General features: G+C 34.1%; 1 protein-coding gene and 1 long non-coding RNA gene across 2 annotated transcripts in view; both read right to left on the minus strand.

Moving 5' to 3' along the window:
• LOC126910817 (uncharacterized) overlaps window positions 1–27,450 on the minus strand; it is a 289,873-nt gene that overhangs the window by 13,496 nt on the left and 248,927 nt on the right. The window lies entirely within an intron of this gene.
• Window positions 18,718–22,232, minus strand: LOC118271120 (uncharacterized). Its single transcript, XM_035587053.2, has 2 exons — window positions 21,841–22,232; window positions 18,718–21,368 (listed from the first exon to the last, which is right to left on the minus strand). The coding sequence occupies exon 2, from the start codon at window positions 21,357–21,359 to the stop codon at window positions 19,035–19,037; it is 2,325 nt and encodes a 774-aa protein (XP_035442946.2). The 5' UTR covers window positions 21,360–21,368; window positions 21,841–22,232; the 3' UTR covers window positions 18,718–19,034.

The following is a 27,450-nucleotide window of genomic DNA, read 5'->3' on the forward strand; positions in this document are numbered from 1 at the left end:
TCAAATAACTAAAATTAGCTTATGTTATATAAATTATACATTGACATTTAACACAAAATATACGTGATTTCACGCGTCTTGTTCTAAGGCCCGCATTTATATACGAAAACAGAATTCAAGGACACGTTTGACACAAATACCTGTTTCTAAAAGCATTTCTAATGTGGAGCTATGATAAAGATTTATGAAGTTACATTTCTAGGTTTAAATCCATGAGAATTGAAAGAGAAAAGTACAATTCTAACTTGAGGCAGTTTTTAAAAACATTTGAAAAATAGTACGTTCGTTCCTCACGCGTCCCGCCTCCTCCTTAACTAGCATAACTGCTTCGCAAAGGAGGAGACGGCATCCCAGTCCCCCTCGCTCCGCACCATGGCGCAAGACGTGCTTGGACTTAGGGATGACCCCTTCCACTTTTTGCGAACAATTCATCTTCAACTTTTTCAATAAACAGCTCTCGACTCGCCTAGACCTAATTGATATTAATGCTTATCCTTCCTCGTTTTTTACTTAAGTATGCACTGTTTACTGCTGCAACTTGTATGGAAAATAAGTTAAAGCTCGTAAACTTGTATGAAAAAAGTTAAAGTAGTTTTGGGCCCCGTAATTTCTGGGAAAAGTTAATTTATTACGAAACTTTGTTCAATAACGTTGCTACTGAAATAACAGTTTCAAACGACTCCGCGGCTTGTATAAACATTTCAGTCGATATTGTAGTAAAGGTATACTCATACCTAAGACATAAAAGGATTTTCCTTTCTATACCTAGTCTAAGTTACATATTTATGATAACTGTGAAATTAAGCCGTCTCCAAAGTTCGGAACAACACGGAGCACATTGTCACAAACATAACACAAATATCGTGTGTTCTAGTTCAGGCAAACGAAATTTAGGCAATAAATAAGACTTATATAACGTATCACGTACCTATAAGTCGGTTAAAAGAAAATGTTTCTAAGCTTTTCGGTATTTACACAGTATTTTCGCTGGAATAAAATTGGCGATTGTCCAATTTGATAGGTTTGCACTATTATTCTTCGTTGAGAATAATCAGTATCATCAATAACAGGGTACCCAAGAGGGACTGCATGTCGGAATCAATTTAACTTGAGTGGACTAAGTAGCAGCACTAGGGTACTCCCAAATTAATTTGCGCTTGCCACGAGAGTGAGGTAGGTACATGAGTGAATGCTTACTTTAGCGTTTCAAGACTCCAACTTGCAACGAGATGTAAAAGAAAGTCAAGGTCATAATATGACAAAAATGCTAATCAGTGTATTAACACTGATTGGAAATTATTCAAAAAGACACATTTTACGACTTTAGACTTAACAGAACATCTAATAATAGATTTTCCATCCCGCAGAACAAGCCTGAGACCTCAAAACTAACAGTAGCCCACCACAATTTAGGGATGGTACGAAGGCAAAGGATGGATGGACGACAAAAACACTTCTGTTTCAGGTCCCCATTTCATCTGTGAGACAAAGATCGGAAACAAAGCTCCCACACAGCTCCGCTAGTTTCTTGCAATGAAACAACGTCCATTGAGCTTGTCCTCAAACAAGGTCAGCACAAGTACCCTTCTTCCACTTCATTTATATTCGTCCTCTATACTCCACCCATTGGTTTGCATAAATACAATTTTACAAAGCAGGTCTATCCTATTTGCATTTTTTCCAACGTTACTATCTTGCATTGTTCGTTGGTATTGTCCACAAATAACCTAGTTGGTTGAAGTTTAATTTAGGAAATTGTTGCTATCGGAGATGGTTTTCCTTGTTGTGATTATATTGATTTCGTATTTGTAGATAACTATGTGAAAATGTTTATCATACCAATCTTACTCAACTGAATTTTACTATTTATTATTAAATTAGTACGGTACTACAAATCACTCTAAGGGTATTTTTCCACCAGAGATGTGTTATGCTACGTTGCTGTGGATTCGTTTAGATTCTACCAATCATATTCATTAGTAGACATAGTATAGCGCTAGTGGAAACGGACTCAGCTAACTATTTTTTTTTTGTTGGAAATCGACATCGCATACTAGAGCTGCGCATCTTTCTCGTACAACTACTTTGCGGCGGCGCATCTTCATAGCACATCTTACTAGCACAGCTACATAGCTTAGTATCGGTGGAAACGGTCACCAGCACGCTAAGTCCGGGGATATACTCCAGTCAATTATTAGTTTCTATCTAAGTAACTTTCTATTGACCAGCTTGAGGAAGCATACCTTAGGCCTTTTTACTAAAGTTGGGCCTCCAAAGTAAGCACAAGCGATTAAGTTATAACCTTATCGCGCAAGATGAACTATGTTCAGCGAAAGGGTTACGTGTGTTGCATGAAACATGAGGCGGGTCGACGACATCCCCATATATTAGGCAACAGTTTGATTTAATATTAGTATCATTACTCAAACTCACGCCTTACAAGAAACTTCCCTTACACTAAGAATAACGTTACAAGCTCATAAATATGTATTTCTTAAAGTTTCGTTTACTCACGAAAATTTGCTACTTCAGGCTTGAGAAAAAATTGGATTAGTAACTAAGAAAAAAATTGAATAACGTAGATTCGGTTGCTAAGGTTTTACCTGAATTATTCAGAAAGTTACCTCCAGTACCTGTACCTGTTGTAGAGCATCTTTTTCAAGTCAATCATACTAATACATTATTTATGTTTTAGATGAAAACTTTTAACTTTAGAGATAGTACACTAATAAAACTCACATAATCAATAAACTCACAAAACAAGTGTGGGGGAGTCTTGCTTCGGCACGAAAGGGCCGGCTCAACCGGAGTGATACCACGGCCTCACAGAAAACCGATGTGAAAGAACGCTTGCGTTGTGTTTTGGTGTGTGAGTGAGGTTACCAGATGCCCAATTACCCCCATTCCCAATCTTCCCAATTCCCGATTCCCCAACAACCCTTAAAATCCTAACCCCCAAAAGGCCGTCAACGCACTTGTAACGCCTCTGGTGTTTCGAGTATCCATGGGTGGCGTCGTTTGTTTACCATGAGATAAACCGTCTGCTCGTTTACCGGCTGTTACCATAAAATAATAACAATAAATTGATCGATCACTTAAAAACAAAGGCAAATTAATAAAGCCATAGAATATATCGAACCCTCATCACCCAGTAAAGTATCAAGTAGAGTTAACAGTTTGTAACAACTTATTTTATAAACAAAATAACTTTGTAAACAGTTAGTATGTAAAGGGATACTTAACCTAGTTCCGGACTAACCCGAAGCACTCAATCATGAGCTAATGTGAGCAAAGCCGTAAACATCCATAAACATGGGTAGTTACTTCATTTAGGTACAGACCAGCAAGTCAACCTATACCAATCTGTCTATTTTTTCATTAGATTTTTAACTTTATGTATCAAAACAATATGGTTGAAAATGAAATAAAGATATTAGCAGAATTGGTGAACAGATTGACCTACTGGCTACTATGTACTAGTGTATTAAGACAATGTGTTGTATTCACTACTATTACATGCCTTGACAGTCAACTGCTAGACTATGAGCCTCCTCAAGATTAGATGGGTTTGCCAGTTGCTACGCTTGACAAGTGGCTCGGATATTGCAGTTTACAACGTTCAAGTTTATTGGCTAGTAGATAGTGCTACTGCCCGATTTCTGTGAAATGTGCAGTTACTTAATCGGCTCTTAGTACAGCCGTAGAAGGCGGTGACCAATATAAATCCTACTCTGTCATTACCTAACGATATCATGTGTATCATAAGCTCTCCAGATTTGGTACTTTATTTTCACTCTTGAATCTCTGATCTTCTGTGTCGCGTATTTGCTTACAGAACAACTCTCAAACGCCGCAAACAGGTGATGGTAAAAAACAATATATTAATAAATTCAATGTTTATTTCATGTAATAAGTCGTAATCAACTGTTTAAGGCTGCTGTAGCATAAATAACACGAAAACAAAAACAAAACATATAATAAAAACAAAAAAAAAATTTAGCGTTTTTCGGGAGCGTTTCGTTAACACCTTGTATTTTTTAAATGTAGGTACCAACCCTAATGGAAAAATACGAAGCACCTAGAAAATTATTTACATCTAAAGTACAAGTATTTCTAGAAACTGTTCAAAATAGATAGATCATCAGCCTCGAAGACATTACTCAATTTCTCTCTTTATTATTTCAGTTGGTACAATAGGGTAGATGTCTAATTTTTATTTTATTTTAACCGTCTGGTAGATTAACTTTAAATTTTAGTCACGTATTTTTTATTTTCTTACGGAAACAAATACTTTCGAAGATATTTTATTGATTTGCAATATCACGTGACGTCAGTTTTAGGTACGTTTTCTACGTATAAATGACGTATTTGCTCCCACTCCTAAACTTTGATTCTTTTTTATCTTATATGACAAAATAAAAAAATACGTGTCTAATATTTTTTCATTAACTATCTGACGGACTAAATAGATTTTTATACCCCGTCAATATCCCTGTTGGAAGATTATTCTGGGCCAGGGACCCCTTGGGACTCGGATAGCAGACAAAACTTGATGCCGTGCCAAATCGCAATGGTCATGTTATATGGTGTTCCCGTTGGAATTCCATAATTTAAGAGACTATTTTGCACACTTTTCCACGAAAATCATCTACTTCAGGGCAATGACATATATGTAGTTGATGGCATTGCCATATTATAATATACAAAGTAATTCGTAGTCACATTGTTAAACTGCACCACACATATATTTTTTTACAACGTCACGCCTTTTTCCCCGATGGAGTAGGCAGAGGTGCACATTACGGCACGCAATGCCGCGATACAATGTAGGTACACTAACTTTTCAGCATTTCTGTTATCAGTCCCATGTAATAGGGGGCAATACACCGCATATTTCTACTTTTATATCCATTTCTAAATATTTTCCCAAATACTTATAAGTCTATTCATAAGAGTCTAGTTGGCCAAAAATGGGTTCAAAGGAATCATAAATAATACGGCTCTATCTAGAAAACTTAAAGCGTAATATTATGCTGTACTTAGAAACATTAAAGTATTAAAAATAAATCTAAAAAAAGAAGGCTCTTAACCTTTTCTTAACAATAGCGTAATTTTTCAAACTAATCCATTAGAAGTACCAAATGAAATAAATTCATTTGGCCAGAAAAAGCTATCACTAGCTTTACCAAATCAATTTATGTAACGAAGTATTCCAATGATAACAAACGATGTTTTTATTAAAATTAGGTACAAAGAAATTTCGTAGTATTTGCGAATAATTGTTTCGTAGTACTACGCAAGAGCGTAGCAGAACTACGGCGTAGCGCCTACGCGACTCCGCTACGATCCTGGCTCGGATCACCATAACTGAGTATTATTTTATTTTGAAAAACCTTAACTACAAAATTACGGTGAATTTCTAGAATGTAGTAGAAATTGAAACTACTCTATTCTCGGAGTAAAAGTATCTGGTAGTAATAGGATCAAAGTGAAATACAACCCGATGTATCGGGTAAGATTTACAAGTCCTTTTTAGAAGTGTGGGCGTGTAACTACGCTACACGCATACTAGCAAACTATTTAAGTAGATAATTTGCACTTGGTTTGTGTTATAGGTTACATAAAAATACATTTGGGAGCAAAGAAACGAAGCCACTCGTGTTTTTTTCTTTTTCATTTCTCCATAAATATTTTCGAATACAATTTTTTTTATTAATTGGTAACGAATATCGTATGAAAGGTAATTTGATTTACTATAAAATTAGAGTATTTTACTTTAAAATGAGAGAGTATTTTTTTCCTTTTAAAGGTAATTTTATAAGTTGTAAAATGTAAAACGAGTAAAAATTTAAAAAATATAACTATAGTATATCCGATCCTGTGCTCCCAAGTGTAAAATAAATGATTAAGTTAAGAATATAACGCAGATATTCAATTTATTATTAATTCATTAGATTTTCTTTGTCTATGAAGTGACCTTTCCCGCTCATGCGGCTTATAAAGTTTTCTATTTCATAGTCTATTCGCGTGTGACTGTTTATGTTTATTCAATAAAAATGGAATTGATATTTTTATAGCGCTAAATCTGAAAGCAATTTGATTGAATATTTCTTTCAAGAATAAAATCCTCCTTTATGATGACCAATGAAAAAATATTATGGTTTCTTCGTTGATCTAGTGATTTTGTACATGAATGTCCTTAAAACGATATTTACTTTTATTTACTATTACAATTCAATATTACTCATCTAATAAATTGTATTTGTCGATCATAGTACTTAACTAAATTAACAACATTATCCTCAGTTTGTTACTCTATTTATTATTACAAAATTGACCTGAAAAGGAGGAAAAATATGAGATCAAAAAATAGGATGGATGTTTTCATCTTTGGTTGATAATTTGCACGATAAGTTAAAATGGAGATTAGTTTCAATAACATTAAATACTTGTGAAGTTGAGGCGCGTTGCATTCCGCGCACGATTCAAAGAGCCACCAGACCAACACAGATGGGGTCCAGTAGGGCTGATGCCCGATACGGAATTGCAAAGACCTAACGGGAGGTTAGGGTTCCGGCTCAAAGAACAGGAGTAGGAATGGATTGGTTTTTACATATTTTTTTAGTCAGGAAGAATCTGACAGACCCTCTGTTACCAAATGTGACCTGTAATTTTTCACCTATGTTAAGAAATAAATTAATATTATGATTATGAGAAGTCACTGGATAATTTATACACGTCAAAAAAAGTTATTGCTCAGTGTTACGTAAGGTGTATGTTGTGAAAACGAATTTAAACGAACATTAATCATACATCAAATATCATCTTAACATTTGTTTACATTCTTAGGCAATAAAATTTAATTTAGGTATACGTGAACATGTGTCTCTACGTATTACATACCGTCGCCAGATTTTTTATTTTATCCACGTAAATGAGGTAGCATTGTCAAAATAAAATATGTATGTAACACACATTTCGAATTCTTATAAAAATATGAGCAAAAAATATCTAACAAGCGCTAGCTTTCAGACTTGACAAAACCAGTGTATTACGGAGACATCGAGAATTTCAAATAATATACCTTCTAAGTACATTAGATGATATTTTTAGTAAAAATAGTCCTTAAGTGCAGGATACGTGAAGAACTGAACAGTAACATAATATACTACAGAATTGTATGAAAGATGTGTTGAAGCACATTTACTTAGGATGTACATACATACGTACATAGATAATAACTACATATCGAGCCATACAAAACCAGTTTATCATGGTCTCGCTTTGTATGATCTTTCCACACATTCGACGGTCAGTATATACTGGAATTGCATAGCTTGATCTGTGTACAACTATCATACTCTTGGGATTTTTCCGAGGAAATTTGATAATAATAGCCTCATTGCGCAATTACTAGTTGATTTCAGTATTATTTGGTTTTTGTACAGAGATTTTCGATGGCTTATTTTTTCCAATGAAGTTGATTTTAGTACAAAAATAACACTCGTTGGTGAAAAGTGAGTGTGTAATGTATACCCTTGTTTATGCTCTGGGGATTACGAGCATGGTGTTATGGTTGTCGAAAAATAACATGGGACATGGCGGTGTCAATCAAAGGCTTTCCCAACGGCTTTGGGTAAAAAAAGAAAAACATATCCGTAACATACTGTTCACTTCAAAATATTCCTTCGAAATTAGCATAAGAAAGGATCATTTGTTTTTGTGTTAAAATGTGATATTTCCCTATCTCTGGTTAATTTTTCCTGTTTTATCTATCCAAAATACGAGGTCACTCTCTGTCGTATGTAAAAGACATAGCATATTAAGTAGGTATCAAACTCTCGAAAGTTGACCTGTGAAAGAGGTCCGTATTGCTTGCTATACATACATATATCACCAGAATAAAAAATATGTCCCTAGTCTAGACCTTACCCTATCGTAATGAAACAATAACAAAACATACCGGGGATAAACTGAAATATTTTACCTACATGTACCTTTCGACTAGCCCCTTGTTGTTCATATTATAAAAAGGAATTTTTAATATCAAATTGTTTATCAATACAATAGCAAAACAAAGGACTAAGCAAAATCAATTTTTTGTTCTCCTTGATACAAGTAAATATTTGCTATCGAATAAAATAAAAAAAGATTTACTTGGAATTTTGAAATTAGTTTTATTTCGTGTAATTCTTTGTATTGGTAGTGTTCGAATAACGCAAAAGGTTTGATCTTCTAACGATATTATTGTTAATATTGGTGGGAAAATTAAACGAATAGTTCTTTTAAAAGATTTTATGGTGGACTAAAGGTATTGTTTTTGAGATAAGCAAGCTCATATTCCCGGCCACTGCATCTCAGTAAGCTAGGCTTAAAGTAAATCCCGACCAGAAAATAACAATGACGCTTGATGTTTGAAAAAATATTGTGTAAATCTCACACTCTCACTCTCACGGGTCAACACGAAATGTAACATAAAATACAATTTTACGTGTAAACAATATGTCCTTTTGTTCCCCGAAAGGATAGGCAGAGATTCACAAATAAAATTGAATTCCGGGGAAAGGGACTCAATTCGCAATTTCTCCCACACAAAATATAATTCTCTATTATTACAAACAGGGCTATTATGTAGGTGTTACCTCGTAACGGGTTATTGTATCAATCGTTTCCAACACTCCTAGCGAAAATTCTGAAAAGCGGAATTAACAAGTATAAGAATAATTTCAATATTTACATATATCCAATTTATGTATGACAGCTTCGGTTAAATAATAACACGTAATATCTTAGCATGTAAATATTATGTGTGCATATATTACCCTACGCCATTGCCGTAACGCTTAAATTTCATTGGCAGCAAGAGACCATTGATCTTTCCGATTTATCCGTATCTATTACAGCAACCCTCGACACCATCAGGAATTGGCTCCCGGAATTCCAGATGAGGTCCGATTATATCGGAATATCAAAATATATTTAATTTACAGTTCAAGCGCATCTCCTTTACTCCGTTCTTAGTCACCGACTCTTACATTTCACACTGAAGATGAAAATTTAGGGAGTATCCAGATACTAAATATTTAAACATTATGCACTAAGGTAACTTAACAAACAACTGGAACGCCAGAATTGTGGACGTGAACGGACTGTTTCCCCGGAATCTCAGATCATAAATTTCGGACCTAATACCGTATGCTGTTCAGGAGCTAAGTACACGAAACACGAATAAAATCACTCAACGTACATACAAATATTTCGAGTGAAACCTATTCGAACACATATATTAATATTACATATCACCATGCCAGTTCTTCCAATAACGATAAACATAATACATTATTACATATACACTGAATTATTTTACAAGAAACCAGTGACTTGTGTCGCTCGAACGGCTGATTTCGAAATCCAATTCTGGTAAATATCTCACTCAACCTTTATATTAGAAATAAGGTATTGTTAACTAATATTAATTGTACTAAGTACTAAATACAGCCATTCCACGAAAACACAAATTGTATTAGACCAATTTATAAGGGTTCTTATACAAAAAATATAACGTTTCTTAGTAAGTACTAGGTACCTACTATTTAAAGATAACATGAAACAGTTTTATTTTATCCAAAATACAATGGAATGTTATATTGGGAACAAACAAAAGCAAAATAAAATGTATTTTGAAATTAGCCTAAAATTTAGGTAGGACTAAAAAGAAACCAAACAACCTGGAGTAAACTTTTATTCTAAAGACTAAAACACTCGGATAATAGAAAAACGGGCACGACTTCTCCAAACACATAACAATATCTATTAATTAATTGATCCACGTGAAAGTGAAATTTCGTGAAAGTGAAATTTGGAAGCGAAAATGTTTGAATTGGTGGACAAAGTGTAAACAAATGTAAATTTACCTTATACAAAGGTAATAATAAAGGTTCAATGCTTGAGTAAAGATTAATGACTGTCTAATATTCTACTACAAACGCTAGCACACGAGTGAAATCACCTGGAAGAACTGTTATTCGATTATTAACACACACAAAGAAAAAATGTTGGGACAAACTGTCAATAAAAGAACCATCGATTACGTGTCCGGCCCTGGACGATACATGTATTACATAAGATAAATCGCATTGGCCTGTTGACCCTGTCTTTATTTCAGTAGCAGTGCGGGTTACAAAAACTGACCGACATGCAGTTGAGGAAACCCATAAAAACGTCACGAACCGTTCATCCGGACACTGGCCGCGTCCGGGATCACAGTCGGTGGACGAGAACGAGCCGGTCCGGTCCGTGCACGTAGCAGCGTGAATCAGACTTTATTGGGTGTAACGATTTGCGTGATAATATCAAAAGGCAGAATCACCTGAATATTGAACGTAAAAGGGCAGCAACGTGTAAATATTGCGCATCGATCTACAATATATTTTATAATACTCAAAGGAGATTGTCCAAATCTGGCTATTTTTGAACAGGCTGCTCAACAAAAATGTAATTTACCAATAATTTTATTTATATTTTAGTAAATGTCTGACGCTAATAACTTTGTATCAATTTGTACTTAAAAAAAAAACGATTTTTATTGGTATTTGTTATGATAAGACCAAGTATTTGTAGTAGTTGGCTTTGAATTTGACTTTAGTGCTGCCAATCTGCTGTCAATCTGTTGTGTTTTTCGTCAAAATGACAGATATTATTCGCTTTGTTCTTACCCGACTGCTTTTGCATTGTGAGTGTTGAAACTCCAATTTATTGCGTGGGAAAATACAAAGTAGACACATTAGTAGGAAAACATATTTTGTATATATATTATATGAAAATAACACTAAAGGCAGGACAGCCATAAAACATTATTGCTGCAACTGCATGGTGGGTCATAGAACAGTAGGTTGATGTGCACATATAATAACTATTATTTGGTTTTTAAGCTGGGCAAGGTACCAGAAAATTTATAATCCACCTGCCTGCCCGCATATTTAAATTACATATGAATCGGATTAATAATGCAATTTAATAGAAAAAAAATGTTTTATTTCATGCATAACCAGTTTCAATAAAATGTAAAAAAATATCTAAATATAAATCTTGATACAAAACTAAGTTTGTATCTTCATTCTTACTGATATGATCTAATAAATCAAACATATATTATTAGCTGAAGTGCTTGTTCAAAAATAGCCAAAGTCCCATATAAGTTGGTCAATCCCCTTTAGGACCAAAGATTGAGTGATTTTAGTTGTAAAAAACGTAATAATTTGTTCTTAAGCTCTGAAAGCAACGATCTCCGGCCAATGTCAAGATAACCGATCGCGTTTGCGGACGGCGAGCAAGGGTAACTCGCCACTCGCTCAAAAAGCAGGAATAGGAACGGGGTGGTTTTTAGTCAGTAAGAGTCTGACACTCTTTCTCGTCTTGCCCATGTCGGAGAAGTCATAGGACGATTTTACCCACTCGAAAAAATAATATTGAAATCAAAGCTCCAAAATCAAAAGAATCCATTTTAAGAGTGATAAATTCTTGAAGCATACAAATTGTACGTTGTAACAACATTCTATGGTGTAAAAGGGAATCGTTTCCGAAAACGACCTTTGATCGTGTATCACATGGTCTAAAAACGATTTATTGAAATATCGATCGCGACATGACCGCAGACAACCCATAAAGATGTTGGGGATCATTCGTTTCACTTAAATCCGTGTCAAAATACGTAATATATGGAGCGATAAAGACCCCGCTTAAGTTTAATACGACCAAGTTTGTAACGATGTCACGAAGCAACCTGTTCACTGTGAAACTGCTGAGTCCCCAACTCTTGAACGATTATAATATTGTACCCCGGATTATGGTGAATTGATATAACAAGGTCGTTTTAATATTTAGTGACAACTCATCGATTTTCGCTCAAGAGTAATTTTGTATTGAATAAAATAGTAGCCAAGCTGTTTGCGTCTAATCGCCAAAAATTTTAAATTCAGTTTACGAGTACTAGCCATTGGTATCTTTTCTATTACTATAAATTATAATAAGCATTATTAAAGTTAGTGTGTCATACCTATGTCTAGCTCACAGTGCTTAAAATGTTCAAATTCATTCCTCACGTTCCTCAAAAAATAAGATAAAAACGTTTCCACCTCTACCGCTGTCAAATAAAGGATTTTTATATTCATACAATTTGATCGTAGACTTCAACAGCGTATAGAAAAATTAATGAACTGGAATTTAAGCCTTAGCCGCCAACACTTGACAGCTGGGATTATTTCGCTTGGGTAGCAAAGCCTAGACAGTAGACGATTACTTAGGATATTTAGTCTAGATAGCCTAGAACCTGACCCTTCTCTGGCAAATCCTACGTGAAAATTTATTGGTAAAGGATTTAGGCGTAGATTCTTTACAAGCGAATTGATTACATCGTATTTTCAGTACTTTCAGTGAATAACAATTTGGTTTCGATCTGTCTTCAATTTGTGGCGATCGCAAACAATTAGGAACGGTTAACGACCAACGCGATGTACATAGGTATCGTCGCCAATTACCGATTCAGCGATCGTCATTTATTTCGAGTAGTCAGTTAAGACGAGATCTTCATCTATTTATATAGTCTCGATTACATTCATTTTGATTTTGTGTAAACTGTGTTGTGTTTTAAGTGTGGGAGAGTCATGCTTCGGCACGAATGAGCAAGCTCGACGGGAGTGTCTCTGTGAAGCCTTGATATCAAGGCTTCACAGAAAACCGACGTGAAACAACGCTTGCGTTGTGTAAGTGAGGTTACGGGAGGTTAAATTCATAACATTCAAAAGGCCGGCAACGCACTTGTAACGGCTCTAGTGTTTCGGGTGTCCATGAGCGGTGGTGATTGCTTACCATTAGGAAATCTGTCTGCTCGTTTACCGGCTTTCAGGTATAATTTCTAGATCCTTTTTTGGATTCAAAGTTTCATTCTATCTAATGCTATTCAAGTAACATAGGCACGTAAAATAAAGAAAATACGTAAATTTAAAAACGTTTCTTCATCTCAATTTATAAAGTTGAACTGACTTATTCAAAATCCTTTAAAAAAACTTGTCAGAAGATTGTGACGAATTTTTAAAGTGTATGTTAATTCTAGGTCGTCTGAAATTATCAAATTTTCTTCTATTCTCTTTAAAAACTAAATAACGATTCAATGTTAAAATTTCATTTTAATTATACCACTAACTATGAAATTTGATATTAAAACGAATAAATGTACCAGGCAATCTAACAAATATTAATTCTTAACAATACATAACTGAATAAGTTAAAACTTAGAATCTTTTTTCTCAGAACTGAAGCTAATTAATACTTAGAGGCGGTTTCGAAGTTTATCGGACTCGTTTATTAAGTACAAAGCCCATTAACAACTTAAGTTAGGTTTAAGTACACGAAGGTAAGTTAAGTTTTTTAAAAAGTAATCACAGATAAATCGTTTTAGAAAGCCGAGGGAATACTTTATAAGGACCAATGCGTAAGATAAGACCTACCTACTGGTGTAGTCCTATTTATCTTAAACGGATTTGCTTATAAAAGGACATTCGATTCGAATTTATTTTGGTTTTAAATAAAATCGATTTTTCACGATTTTAGGTACGTACTACGCATCCCACGCAACTTACGCATTCTGCATGACGTCATCAGTACGCATCGCATGTAGGCATTGCTGATGATGCGGTCCGTACGATGCGGATCAGTGGACGCAGTTGTATTAGTTTCTATACAAGACAAACTAAAATCCGTTGCGTGCGATGCGTACGTTGAGGGCCCGTGGACGCGTACCTTAAGACTGTTGAGTCAATTTTCGAATAACTGTATCATTGTCATAATTGCTGAGATGGAGGCCCTCTTGACGTGGACATGCGCAATTGTTTTTATTAATATTTCGTTTCTGTATTTATTTTGTTTTCGCTGTTACCTTCTATTTCGCTGTTTCTTCTGTCTTGTATTTATTTACTCTTTTAAGTTTATTTATATTCTTACTTTGTATTATATTAGTATTTGTGTATGTTTTTTATGTAATCTTTGTATTTGTGTGTGTGTCTTCTGTCGAATAGGTACTTTTCCTTTCTCCTTCTCTATCTATAAGTGTATACCAATGTCTTTCTAAGTCAAAACATCCAATAACACTTTACCCGAGGACCCTAAAATGCGTTACTAATGACACAATATTCGCCGTGAGTAGGGTAATGTTTACTGAATTATATTTTAGAAGACAGAAGATTGAAGAGTATTTACAGTAGGTACAGTAGGTAGTATTCATTCCACACCATGTTTCGCGACAGTTTGATAGATTACAAACATCCTTCCCGTTTCCGGTACATAAAACATCGAGAAATAAAAACATTCCAAGTATCTTACGTATTGATTTTTTTATATACTTAAAAGGATGTGACCGACGATGGAGCACGCCTACCTATGAGCAACATGTTCACTCGGGATTTGAAACTTAAAGACACCCAAGTTGTATTATTATTGATTTTATTGATAGTATTTGATTTTTCTTAATTAGGTTCTCAAAAGTGTCTGCTGTGTTCGATATTTGTTTATGTTAATTGTTCTGGACAAGTGTTTGCAATGCTTGTTTATTCATACTCTTGACAATGTTAGATGCGCAATAATAACTGCTTAAGAGTCTCGTTGTGACTTGAATCTAGTAGAGGGTTTTCTCAAATTATTCCGTGAGTAAACCGTACTTTTATTTAGGTGCCTTAGTCACAAAATCAGTTACAACATTATTTACTTACTTTAAAAAATACCAAATAGGTAATTAAAATTCACAAACCACAACCAAATTTTGATTCTAGTCACTTATTCTTCTTGTAACTCTATTGTATGACAATTACTTCGAAGATAATGTTTCGCTAGAGTATTAAATCAAACTGTGGGCGTTTCAGTTGTAAACCGATGTAGCTACGTACGTACGTAATTGAAACAATAATATCATTGCTATTTGTATGAAAATAACTCGCCTACACAGAACATCAAAGGTTCTTAAAAGGTACGTTTATTTTGGATTTAAAAATATTGCAGACATTTTACTCATGTCAATATAATGCGAAAGTTTAACTTTATAGTATGCATATTTAAAAAATTATTTAAACATGTTTTCATACAACTTTTTTATACATACCAACGAATAATAATCGCCATATAAGCGACTGGAAATAAGAAAAATAATTTATTTCAATGTTACAGTGTCGTGGTGGCTATTAATGCTCAAATCGTAGTTTTAAAAAAACAACCAAAAAGCGATAAAACTGTATCTGTTTTCGAATTTTGATCGACTTTTCATTGCCCATAACAATGACATATAAATTTAAAAAAGAAACAATAAAATTACATCCAATAACATTTAATTAGAGATTATTATCGAATTATACAAGTAGTAGATAATCACTATCAAACTAGAAGTCACTAGGCTTAAAAGCGAATCCTATCTGATACAAAATTACTGTTCATTCATAAATGTTCAACCATTTCTAATCTCTTGTTATCGGGACAATAGGGTAGATGGCTATATTTTATTTTAATGTCCGTCTTGTAGATTAATTTAAAAGATTAAACACGTACCTATTTCTTATTTTCTTACAGAAACAAATACTTTCGAAGATATATCAATATGAAAAATCGCGTGACGTCACCTCTAGTTACATTTTTTAAGTAGAAATGACTTATTTGCTCTCGCTGCGAAGCTTTGATTCGCGTTATCTAAGTATTGTTATATTATATAACAAAATAAAAAAACGTGTCTAATATTTTATCATTACCTAACTGACGGACTAAATAGATTTTTAATTTTTATACCCCGTCATCATCCCTATTATACTTTAAAAACAGTGATGAGCCGTTTGCCTTATCAATAATGTAATACATTATTATTAGAGCACATTAAGTATTCATCATAGCATACTTATTAAGTTTCATACAAGAATATGAGTATAATAAGTACTTCTTTTGACTTTGTAATGAATACCTTCCTTCAACAGTGATACTTTTAATTATACTTAACTCAAGGTCTTGTGTAATGTTTAAACGTGTGGCGCTACTTTCGACTTTTTGTCGAATTAATAATTAATTAAATCAATAAAATAATAAGTAGACCACGGTTTTAGTAAGTCTATGATGAAGGTCTATTAACGAAATGAAAGTAAAATAACGTTTGCTAAACTGGATTGGCTTTGGTTCATTATAAGTAATCTTTAAAATGTGACAAAATATGTATGAGCGAAGCCACAAAATTACCACGTTGCCAGTTCATAAATGACAAGGAAAGACATACATCACTCTTTTGCTGCGTTGCCAGCACAAAAACAATTGACATATCAATGACGTCATACTCGAAATGGCAAGGACAGAAACAAATATTAAATATTGTTGTATTCTCTTTCTAAATTCAAACTTCACTTCTTCCATATTCGCAACAACCAAAAACAAATGAAATGTCAATGACTTGGCATCAGAAATGACAAGAACATAAATATGTCGTGTATTTTTTTAATTTTTTCGTGTTTTTCTATAAACAAAGTAACTTATTTAGTGCAGCGTAAGGCTTTTTATAAAGAAAAAATATACTACGATTTTTTCTATTTTTAAAATGAATTAAATTGAAAGTTGAATGAACCTTCACCTCGGAACTGCGGACTGCCTAACGGGGCTTAACCGGAGCTCTAGCTCAAAAAGTGGGAGTAGAAACGGGGTAGTTTTTAGTCAGTAATAGTCTAACACTCTCTCACCTCAACTAAGGCGGGAGAAGTCATTGGATGATTTAACCTCCTCAAAAAAAAAATTAACATTACGTTCACACAATAATTTTCAATATTATGTTTTGCTTTCGTAGATAAAATGATACTGTTAAAGGATCTAATCATTAGTTTTAGCACGGCTGAGTGCGTTTGTTCCGACCACCGTTCTCTGACTAGCTTAGAGAGATTTATCTCAATAGCGGTCCCATACTAAAAATAAAACGAGGAAAAGTATTACATCACAAAGCAAATAAATCAATGTATCGGAAAATTCCCTCGGGTAACATGATATTGGTATTAAAATTAAATACCTTCATACATTCTACTATTTTCCAAGAGTCATATAAATCATATAAGAACAACAAAAAACAGACTGATAAAAATAAAATGGCCCCTAAGAAACTTTCAAGCTTTAAAAAATCCACCATGATCTAACCTAATATTGAAAATATCATAGAAATAAGGTTACTGGACACACACCAATCCCTGACTAAAAAATTATCTGTCTGTCTATATGTTCAAGCATCACGCAAAAATTACTGCGGTACACTAAAAAACAAACTTAATTGTACGGATCGGTCACTAGCCACGACTCGGTACCAAACGCAAATAATATGTTTATAGATTGTTAGTTTACCCGTGTATGTTTGTTACTCAATAACGTCAAAATAGCTGAAGGGACCGGGATGAAATTTGGAACACAGGTAGATTAAGGTATGGAATAATACGTAGGCTACTTCTTATCCAACGGGACCACGACGAAGCCGCTGGCAGATTCGCAACAAAATATTATTTCCCTCTCACTTCTAGTTTCTATTTCAGGCCCCACAATGGAGGTTTTAACTTAAGTAAGAGCAGAAGTGTAGCGGATTCAACTACATATAAAATGAAATGAAAAAAGTTGGTAGGAACTGTGCGCCAGTGTTTGCATATAACCGCTCGGCCGAGTTGAGAGTGTGCAGTTTGACTTGAACTACTAACTTAGTAACTTAGGCCTCTTGAGAATACACTCTCAATACTTTTTACTTACTCGTAGAATGTAAAGAGCGGAATTCTATTTCTTCTTTTAAAAGACAAATGTAGTCGACCCTTTGTAATGGACGAATATTGGAGTAACTATGTGTCTTAAAACTGCGATCAGTCTTCGAGCGACAGGCAGGAGCTTCTTCTAAATTTACGGTGACTTCACTATGATCCCTATGTCGCTTACCAGACGTGGATTACGGCAAATCCCATCGTAAGATGGACGTCTTTGTTATTGACGATGATGAATAGATGACGTAGAATTTTTTTTTTATTATTTCTCCGGTCAGGACTGCATGGTAAATAAATATACAAATCTTAATTTCTCTCGTAGTATTGTATTTCATATTACCTACACAAGACTTTTTACTAAAGTGGGACGCGTATAAAATATTTCCTAGGAAATATAGAATAATTTATTGGACTTTAAATCAACCTCTGGCGTACTCAATGGAGTACAATCCTAGGTACATATAACATAACAGTTGGAGAAGTTCCCAAAACTCTGTAGGTACAAAGTAAATAAACGTGTTTCAAGAAAGCCATTGAGATAGCAATAAATTGTTTTAAATAATGGTTCTGTGAAATTAAATTATTCAACTTTTGAAATAAATGTATACGTAATTCACTTCTCGATTTCTCTGTACCTACTTGTGACGTCACAACTGTGTAAACAACGATGGGTTATACCACATCTACCTATAACACATTTCTCCAAGCCCATTCATATTTGAGCTATGTTATGCAATAACGTGTCAACCCTAAAAAACCTAAACTGGAGAAATCTCAGCTCAAAGAAATTAACAGCTACAAAAAATACTCATAAGCTATTCTGGTTTTATCCAAAACTTGTTAAATAGGTCATCATGTGTTCTAGTGATTCAAACACAGCTTAATAGAGTGAGAGTTACAGGGAAAATTAAAATCAATGAAATAATGATGAATTGTTTATTGCGAAATTACAATCAAGATATTAAGATTTTTGAAATAAACATATAAGCCCAAATAGTTTATTGCAAAATTTTACAAGAGCATTTTTAAGTGCTAAAATGTTTTGCAAGTCCTTGACATATTATTGTTAATTAATAAAAATCATAAAAAAATGGGGGAGACGTTTTTCCAGCAGTGGGACAAGTAGAACAAGGTAACAAAAAATGCAGCAAACTTACGAACATAATTATAAATTTGAAAAAAATCAACAAAATTGAGATCGATAAGAGATCACAGCGGTAAATAATCAAAAATAAGAGATCAGTCTTCTCCATCCTCTGATAGCTGTTCAATATCTTCAACATGATATCCATCTATATCTTCATCAATAGAAACACCTGGAGTATGTTTTAAGAAATCATAAAATGGTTTAGCGTCTCTCGGTATCAGTTTCATTAATTCTTTGAGATCTTTTAATTTTTCTACACTCAAAGACTTTCCGTTTGGCCAGCATTCGGGCAAATTAATATTCTTTAGCGCAGGCTTACGGCCTTTCCCTGCCTTCTCAAGATTAACTATCTGAGCATCTTCTTGCGCAATATCAGTTTTGACTTTCAAAATATAGGGAAATGGCTTTTCTATCACTATCTCATGCAGTTTCAACCAATTAACTTTGTTTTTGGCACTGTCAACTTTTCTGTTTGTTATAGCCTGTTCTAGTGGCCTGACAGAGAGCATATCAGAGGGTATCATTCTGGAAACCTCAAACTTCTTATTCTTCTTTGACTTCTGAATACTTTCTGCATAATCTTCTAGAGTGTAAAGCCTTTGTTGCGTTTTCAACTGAGATTCTATAACACCAAAATTGGCATCATTTGGTAGGAAGCTATGCCCCGACAAAAGAAACCGCAATGTAATCGATTGTAAAGATGTATGATGTTGCATGGTATGTATTAACATAAGAACTAACTTAATACTACGATTTTGCCCTCCACATGAATCTGCCCATAAGATTAGATCCGTTACTGGGGATTTTATGTTATTCAAAATGTACTTTCGCAAGCAGGATCCAACTTCTTGAGTACCCTTTCCACCTTCATTTTCAAGCCATAAGTTAAAAATTGAGCGTTTGCTACTTCCTATATAAATCCCTAAATTATACAAATTTAGCTGCCGTTTGTAATAAGCTATATTAGTAGGTATTTTTGGAAGTGGATGGGTTTTTTGCATATCAAAAGTAAGTGTTTCTACAGTATTTTTTTCTGACGCCAAATTCAGATCTGCATTCATTTGCTTTCTAAGCTCTGATGCTTTATTAATATGCAAATCTCGTTGCTTTTTAGCTTCTTCAGCTTCTGTGCCTGTTAATGATTTTATGTTAGCTGCAAAAGTGTCACAAGTTTTACATGTGTCACTTTTTGGGGCTTTAAATCTGAGGTTAAATTTTTCATAAAATATTTTCTTATATGTTGCAAGACTCGGTAGGTTTTCATTTGTCGGATATTTAGCTTTGAATAAATCGTACATTTTTAATAGGTTGAGTTCAGTATTCAAATAACGACTATCAGTCTTACCTCTACAATAATGGCTAATATATTTGGGAAACGAATCAATATGGCCCACTATTAGATTAATGTCATCTTCATTGATTTTATTTTTGCCACCACTAGCTGTTCCTCTATTGTCTTTAAAATTAGATGATCTATTATTTTTCTGCATCGCTACATCGATTCTACTTTGACAAATACCTAAGGTTTTCAAAAACGTTTTTTTGCATATTTCGGTATCACAAAGCATATATTTTCGTGAATATATTCTCTTTGAATTTGACGAAGTATACGTCCTAGCTTTATGAGTTTGTGTTACTTTACCACAAATGAAAGCACATCGACCTTCGAATGACCCAAGAGACCAAAATTGGTCAAATACTTGTTTCCGGCTATCAACTGACAAGATCGTTGTGCATTTCTTTTTGCAATCACAATGGTATGTACTGTCGAATTCTTTTGGTAATACTTCTTTTCCTTTCGCATTGATATACTTTTCGTTTACATTGGCTCTTCGTTTTCGCTCTTTTCTAGGCTGGTCTTCTACTTTTCTTTTTCTTCCGCGCTTGGGTCTACCGATATTATTTCTCTCTAATTGCTGCGCATTCTCACGAATTGATTGTGGTTGTTCGATACAGTTTAAAATGTTCGATTGATTATCATTTTCAGTCAGTTGTGTTGCAGGCATATCTATGGAATCTTGAACCACGTTATCAGTATTACAAGTTGAAGCTACTACTTCTATTTCCGCGATAATTTCGTTTCCTTCGTCATCATAATCATTAAACATACTAGAAAGGTTGTTAGGAACAATGTCTAAATCATCCAGATGTATTAACTGAGAAGTATCTATAGACTCTTCTATATTACTTACATTTAAATCATTATAGCTTAAGTCACGCTCAAAATGTTTATAAGTTAACGAACGTGAAGCAGTATTATGACGCTTAAGATGTGAATCCTGTTTCAACTGTGCTAAAGTTGTTACGGCTCCATTGTTGGAAGATTCTTCTTCTTCAGATTCTTCTTTTTCATCGTTTTTATTACATAAATGCTCGTCACGAGCCATTGCGACAAGCTTCTGTGCTCTAGAGTTCATGTTATATACCTGAAAATAATTTATTATTGGCTTAAGTTTCGTAATATCAAAAGTATTATACGACGCAAGGTTTTAGCACATACCTAAAACTTTTCATAGCAATTTCGCAATAACCTACTAAAAAAATAAATATTTTAATGTTTTTATAAATTACTATCATCTGCCTACAACGAGTTTAAATAGACATTCTTATATGTTATTGTAACCTTCCCTCATAATAATATTAGCTTCTCTTTGGATTAAATTATAGAATAATATAAAAAAGATAAATACACTAATCGTTTCGTTTAAACTACGAGTATTAAAGCAATAACCAGTTACAAATTACACAAATTTAAATTGTCAGCTTTTTCGTAATTATCGGGAAGTTATTTAATTTCAAAACAATTACATGGTTCTTTACGATGAGAAAAGCCACTTCAGCGCGTTATTGACTGCATAGAACAGGAGAAAACATTACAAACAAACACTGAAAACTTACCTTGTGCCTTGTTGCAACAAGTAGGTACTTAAAAACTCTTGTAAAATGATGAAATTCACACAACCCACAGTTTCATGAATATTACACAATACTAAACTTACATAAAATTTCACTGAAAGGCCCCTTATTCAACGAAAACAAAATTTTAAAAGTAATTGTCGCAGAAGAAAAGCGCGCGTGTCGTGACAGGTTTGTAATCGATTATTGCAAAATTGTTGAAGACTAGTTCCGCAAACTGCAGGAACATATTTTTGGTAGATGGCGTTTTTATAAATTTAGTACATGCCTCAACATTTTTTTAAGGGTTCAGGAAGCAGCCTACAACAGCTAGATGGCGTTAACTTAAAATTCATATTTTTGTGGGTTAACAGGTTATTGCATAACATGGCTCATTTATACCCGCGATAAGGGAAATGATAATTTTGTTTTCGCATCCTCCCATGTCTTTTGACTCTTTGTTATTGAACAGCCAAAGGGCATCGTATTGATTTCCTTGACTTCGAAATCTGAACCAGGAAAATTGGTTTAAAATCACAAAAAAGAATGGTCTCTTCTTTGTAGTGGCTTCGGTAATATTCAGGAACTACGCAACTAATGTCCGAGTACGAAGAAAGAGTAAATAAAAGAAATGTGTGCAGTTTCAACACAATGTTATTAATATAGGTATCACGAAAACGTATCACATATACTAAGAACTAAGTTTTATACTGTCACTGTCCCTTTTAACATACTGTTGGCAAAAATGGCATTCATACATATTAATAAAAAAATCACGGCTTATTCAAATAAATTAATAGAGAAAAGCTCTACTAGTTTCGAGTCACAAGGGGACTCTTCATTATGAGCAGCGTGCGCAGACGCAGCGACGTTTCGCAGCCGGCCGTCGAAACTAGTAGAGCTTTCACTTCTTTTAGCTGACGACTTTATTATAAAAATATTCATACATATATTAATTTAAATAAATTGAAGAAAAATATTCTAAGCAATTTTCGATCAGACAGTGCATTAAATCTCTATTTAAGCTCTAGTCTACGAACCCACGCATTGCAATTCACGTCTCCTGTGCAATCACACATTTGGTATATTAAATCCATTTATTTAGATTTAGCAATGAACAATGCTTAATGTTGTAAACAACCCAAATACTACGAAATCTCAAACTCAGATAGGTACAATAAACCTCTATTTTAGACAGAGATACCTATATTTTATACAACTTAGTACCCTTAGTATGAGTTTACTTTACGTTTAACGAAATCGAAATGAGACCGCGTTCAGCGCTCTGATTGGCCAGCTCGATTGAACCAACCAATCAGACCGCCGAACGCTCTCTCAGTCCGATCTCGTTAAACGTCAAACAAACTCGTACTAAGCCCTCAGTTATATTATTCAAGTTTCAAACTTGTTTAGAAGTTTTCAAAGATCTGGCACAAGCCATCGTAACCGCTGTCCGAATATTATTATTTAATTTACGTTATTGTATAAGTTATAGGACAATCGTCAATTTACTAGGTTTTGGGTGATTTGGGTACAACGCAAATCTGATCGGCGAAACTTTTTGTGTTGACTTGACAAAAGGGCAAAACGGGGACCAGGAAATAACTCGTGTACGCTATTTTCCCAAAGCGTTATTAAAATTCATGTAGTTTCTTGAAATCTTGTTGCTATGTTGCACACATTATTTTTGGTATTTATTGCCAATTTTATCTAGAATTTTTTGACTTTACAAAATAAATATAGAAAAGGTCAAAGTGTCTTAAACTTTACATTTAAAAGAAATAATTATGAGAAAAACACTAAACGCCTCGTGCACTCGTCATTCAACAATTAAAATAGTCCTTCATATCAGTTTGAAGTTAAATAACGTTCATTTATTTAAAGTGGATGTCCCTCATAGAGAAATCATTCTTCTAAGAAGTTCTTTCTATTAAGATCTTTTTCAAAGTTTATCGCCTTCTCTGGATAGACCAGCTCCCTTAGTACGAGTTTGCTTCGGAAAAACGAGAGCGCGATCGGCACTCTGATTGGTCGGCTCAAATAAACTAACCAATCAGAGCTTCGAACGCGCTCTCATTTCGATTACTTTAAACACAAAGCAAACTCATACTATGGGTACAGAGAGCACGCAGTTATTAATTTGTTTATTTAAGCCGTGTGCACACGAGAGGCTATTGTCCGTGGCCACCAAGGACTGAAGTCTATAGTCAAGGACTAAGTTCAATTATTTAGTTCGTTTGAACGCAGTAAATTCAGTCTCTTGTTTGCTCTGTACGATGCAATTCCAAGTGATTTATCTCGAGAGACGATTTCCAACCAGTTTCTAACCTACCAACAGGGTAAGTAACCTATCAGTACGTATGACCAAAACTATGTGTTAGCTTTTTAGTTTTTACCTTTTGTTGCTTGCTATTTAGTTTTGTATAGTTTCTAATACAATCTTTATAACATACAATTGTCAATTTTATTGTTTAAATTTTTTAGCGAAAACTTACGGACAAACTGAACCTGAACGGATTTGGCTTTGTGTTATAATGTGTGTGAAATATTATACATAAAAAACACCAAACATAATACGTATAGCGAAGACAGGAAGTCTGGATAAGTGACTTCTTATTACAATATCAACTAGCTTTCAGCCCGCGGCTTCCCACGCGCTTTATAGGTTTTAAGGTGGATTTCCAAAAAAAATATGCACAATTTATTATTAGTCACAACACACCAATTTTTAGCTTTCTTTCTTGAAAATTGCAGAATGTTCCATACAAACTTTCTACCCCCATTTTAGTACGGCTAGGTAACAAATGCAGCCTGTAAGAAACCAAAAATTATGTCATAAACTCGTTCTGTTGCGATGGCGACGGTGAATAATAGACAAACAAACAAACAAACAAACCCACTTTGCCATTTAAAAAATATTAGTATGGACTAAGTTCAAATGTAAATAAAGCTTAGTATGATCATAAAACGTGTAGGCGGATATCTGTTTTATTCACAAGCTATTGCTTTCTTGTATTAACTTAACAAATATAATTCAGGGACATTGTCAACAATATGGATCCTGTTTCCGGTAGGATTTTGAGAATAACTGTTAATATACCGTATATGTATTATCTATATACAAATAACAGTATGTGCTTGTATACTACATGATCATGTACAGGTTAGCACGAGTATTTAATTTATAAATAGATACATCCACATTAAATTTCGTCATTTTAAAGTATGCTAAATAGTAAAAGAAAGTATTTTTAGTTTGTTAACGATACCAGTTTTAGACTTGTAAACTACTTTAATAATTATTATATATCGTTACCTTAATTGGCAAACTAGCCAACTCCACATTTCGTATTTTTCTTAAATATGTATGGAACAAAAAATATGATAGAGTTTTAAAGTTTTTCCTGAAAAATTTGCTCATAAGGAGTTAGCTGGTTTACCAATTGAGGTATCGATATAAAATAGTTGATTGCCTTAAGCATAAACGAAGATTCGAAAAAATCCCAAGACCACAAAAATTCTACTGTAATGTTAGCAATGTACAAGTTCAATAATTGATTATGACTGTGCAGAAACCAAAATGGTTACTCCTGAATCAAATTCCGATCGAACGACATTGATATTGTGAGGTACTCTTCAGTTGCAACACTAACACCCATTGCATCCGTATTGCGTAGATGAACCAAATAGTTTGAGTTTGGCTTTGTATTCCGTGTTCTGAACGTCATTAACAGTTACGATCGGGGTTGTATAGTTTTGACATTGAATAATTATTGAGATTCTATTGGATTGAAATTTCATTGACATTGAGATTGGTTTCAAGAGCAAGCGCCTTAGTAATTAGTTAAGTTGCGTAAAGTAAAACGTTTCCTAGTTATTTAGTACCATTAGTAACAAATACTATATAGCCTACTGCATTGTACACAACAAAATCTTATCATAAATATTCAACAATTGCTATACAAGTATGTAAGTAAATGGCAAAATACCAATTCCATTTCAAATTGGTCCACGTTTGGCTGACACCGGTAAAATAGCTGTAACAATTTCATAAACGCTACGTCAGATGTATCTAACATATTTGAAGCTGTAGTTTCGGTTTTCATAGAGTAATTTTACCAAACTAGCTTTTAGGACAAACTTCAAATTGCCCCCGTGTAATACGTGTTTCACAACAGTCATCTGAGTCTGAGTACCTACGCAGAGTCTTTGAATACTTTGGTCACATTGCAAAGGATGGAAATAACCTGGAGAGGCTCATTGTGACCAGAAAAGTTGATGGGAAAATACTTCTGGGTTGCAGTCCATCAGATCTGCACCACACTTGATTCCACTATCCACAACGGACTTTAGACAGACATTGGATGGAGAAAGATTTTCCGTGAGAAGGTGATGCAGAAGGGTGGTCACAACCCTCAGCACTGACGAATTCGAAGTAAGGATCCATATATGTATGAGTATGAATTTTTAACCTGGACCCGTGTATGTCCTACAAGTGACCTGTTAACGAGAGGCAGTCAGCAGCATCCTTTAATTTTTCAGAGACCCAACTGTGATTCCCCAGCTGCCTTAAATGTGTGGGAAGATGAGGCCGTTGTTCTGCAAGAGACGTCATCTACATATTTTGAATGCCATTAAACATGAATAACATTAGTTTCGTATTTCTTATTTGCTTACGAAAATACTAGACTTCTCTTTAGATGTAATTGTGAGACAACCCACTCACTTAAGACTATTTTGACATATTTACTTTTGAGAATGAATTATATTTACCAACTTCATTTTCAATATAAGAATCTAAAACAAAGCTCTAAGAATAACTATCTCATTGCTTTGATAGAGGTTGTTACCTCAACCAGTACCCTTAGTACGACTTTGCTTTACGTTGAACGAAAATGAAACGAAAACGCGTTCGGCGCTCTGATTGGTTGGTTCATTCTGCCGGCCTATCAGAGCGCGCTCTCGTTTGGTTTTCGTTCAACGTAAAGCAAACCCGCACTAAGTACCTAAGGGCACAGAATGACAGAAATAACCGCCGAGTAATCGTTTTTGACAGATTATTATTGAGTTTTAAGATTTTCCGATTTCAGAAAAAAACGACCACAACTATAACTAGGTACTTTTCATTTTAAAACAAAGAATTTTATGGCTACGGATTTGAGAACAAAGTACAAATATCTAAACGAAATCTGGAAACAGAAATGAATAGATTTAGAAAAGGGGCAACTGGTACCTTCGTTCGATTAACATTTTACTGACGTTTGGGTCCTAAGAGATCGGAGATTATCTTCACTGAGATAATAGACTACCTCTTTGTTACAATAGACACAACTACAACTGCTTGGAAATACGGAATAGAATTACCAATTAGGATATTAAGATATATAATAGTTTTTATTTTAGCAAATATCTATTCCACACTTGTTTTTTAGAATAAATACTTTCTCTCACTCTTTCTCAAATATTATCTCACCCATTTGTCGTTCAAGATATGTTGGCATCATAAAATACTAGAAAGTGAACTGGTGTCAATGTACCTTTTACCAAAAATGTCTACATTACTCATTTACATAATTGTTCTTTGTCCTCATTGTTAAGTACCGCAAATCCTAA

The sequence above is a fragment of the Spodoptera frugiperda genome, chromosome 1, assembly GCF_023101765.2.
Source record: "Spodoptera frugiperda isolate SF20-4 chromosome 1, AGI-APGP_CSIRO_Sfru_2.0, whole genome shotgun sequence".
Taxonomy (NCBI): domain Eukaryota; kingdom Metazoa; phylum Arthropoda; class Insecta; order Lepidoptera; family Noctuidae; genus Spodoptera; species Spodoptera frugiperda.

Bases quoted from the DNA above. Each gene is read 5' to 3' on its own strand.
- LOC118271120 (XM_035587053.2), bottom strand. From the start codon at position 21,359: ATGAACTCTAGAGCACAGAAGCTTGTCGCAATGGCTCGTGACGAGCAT.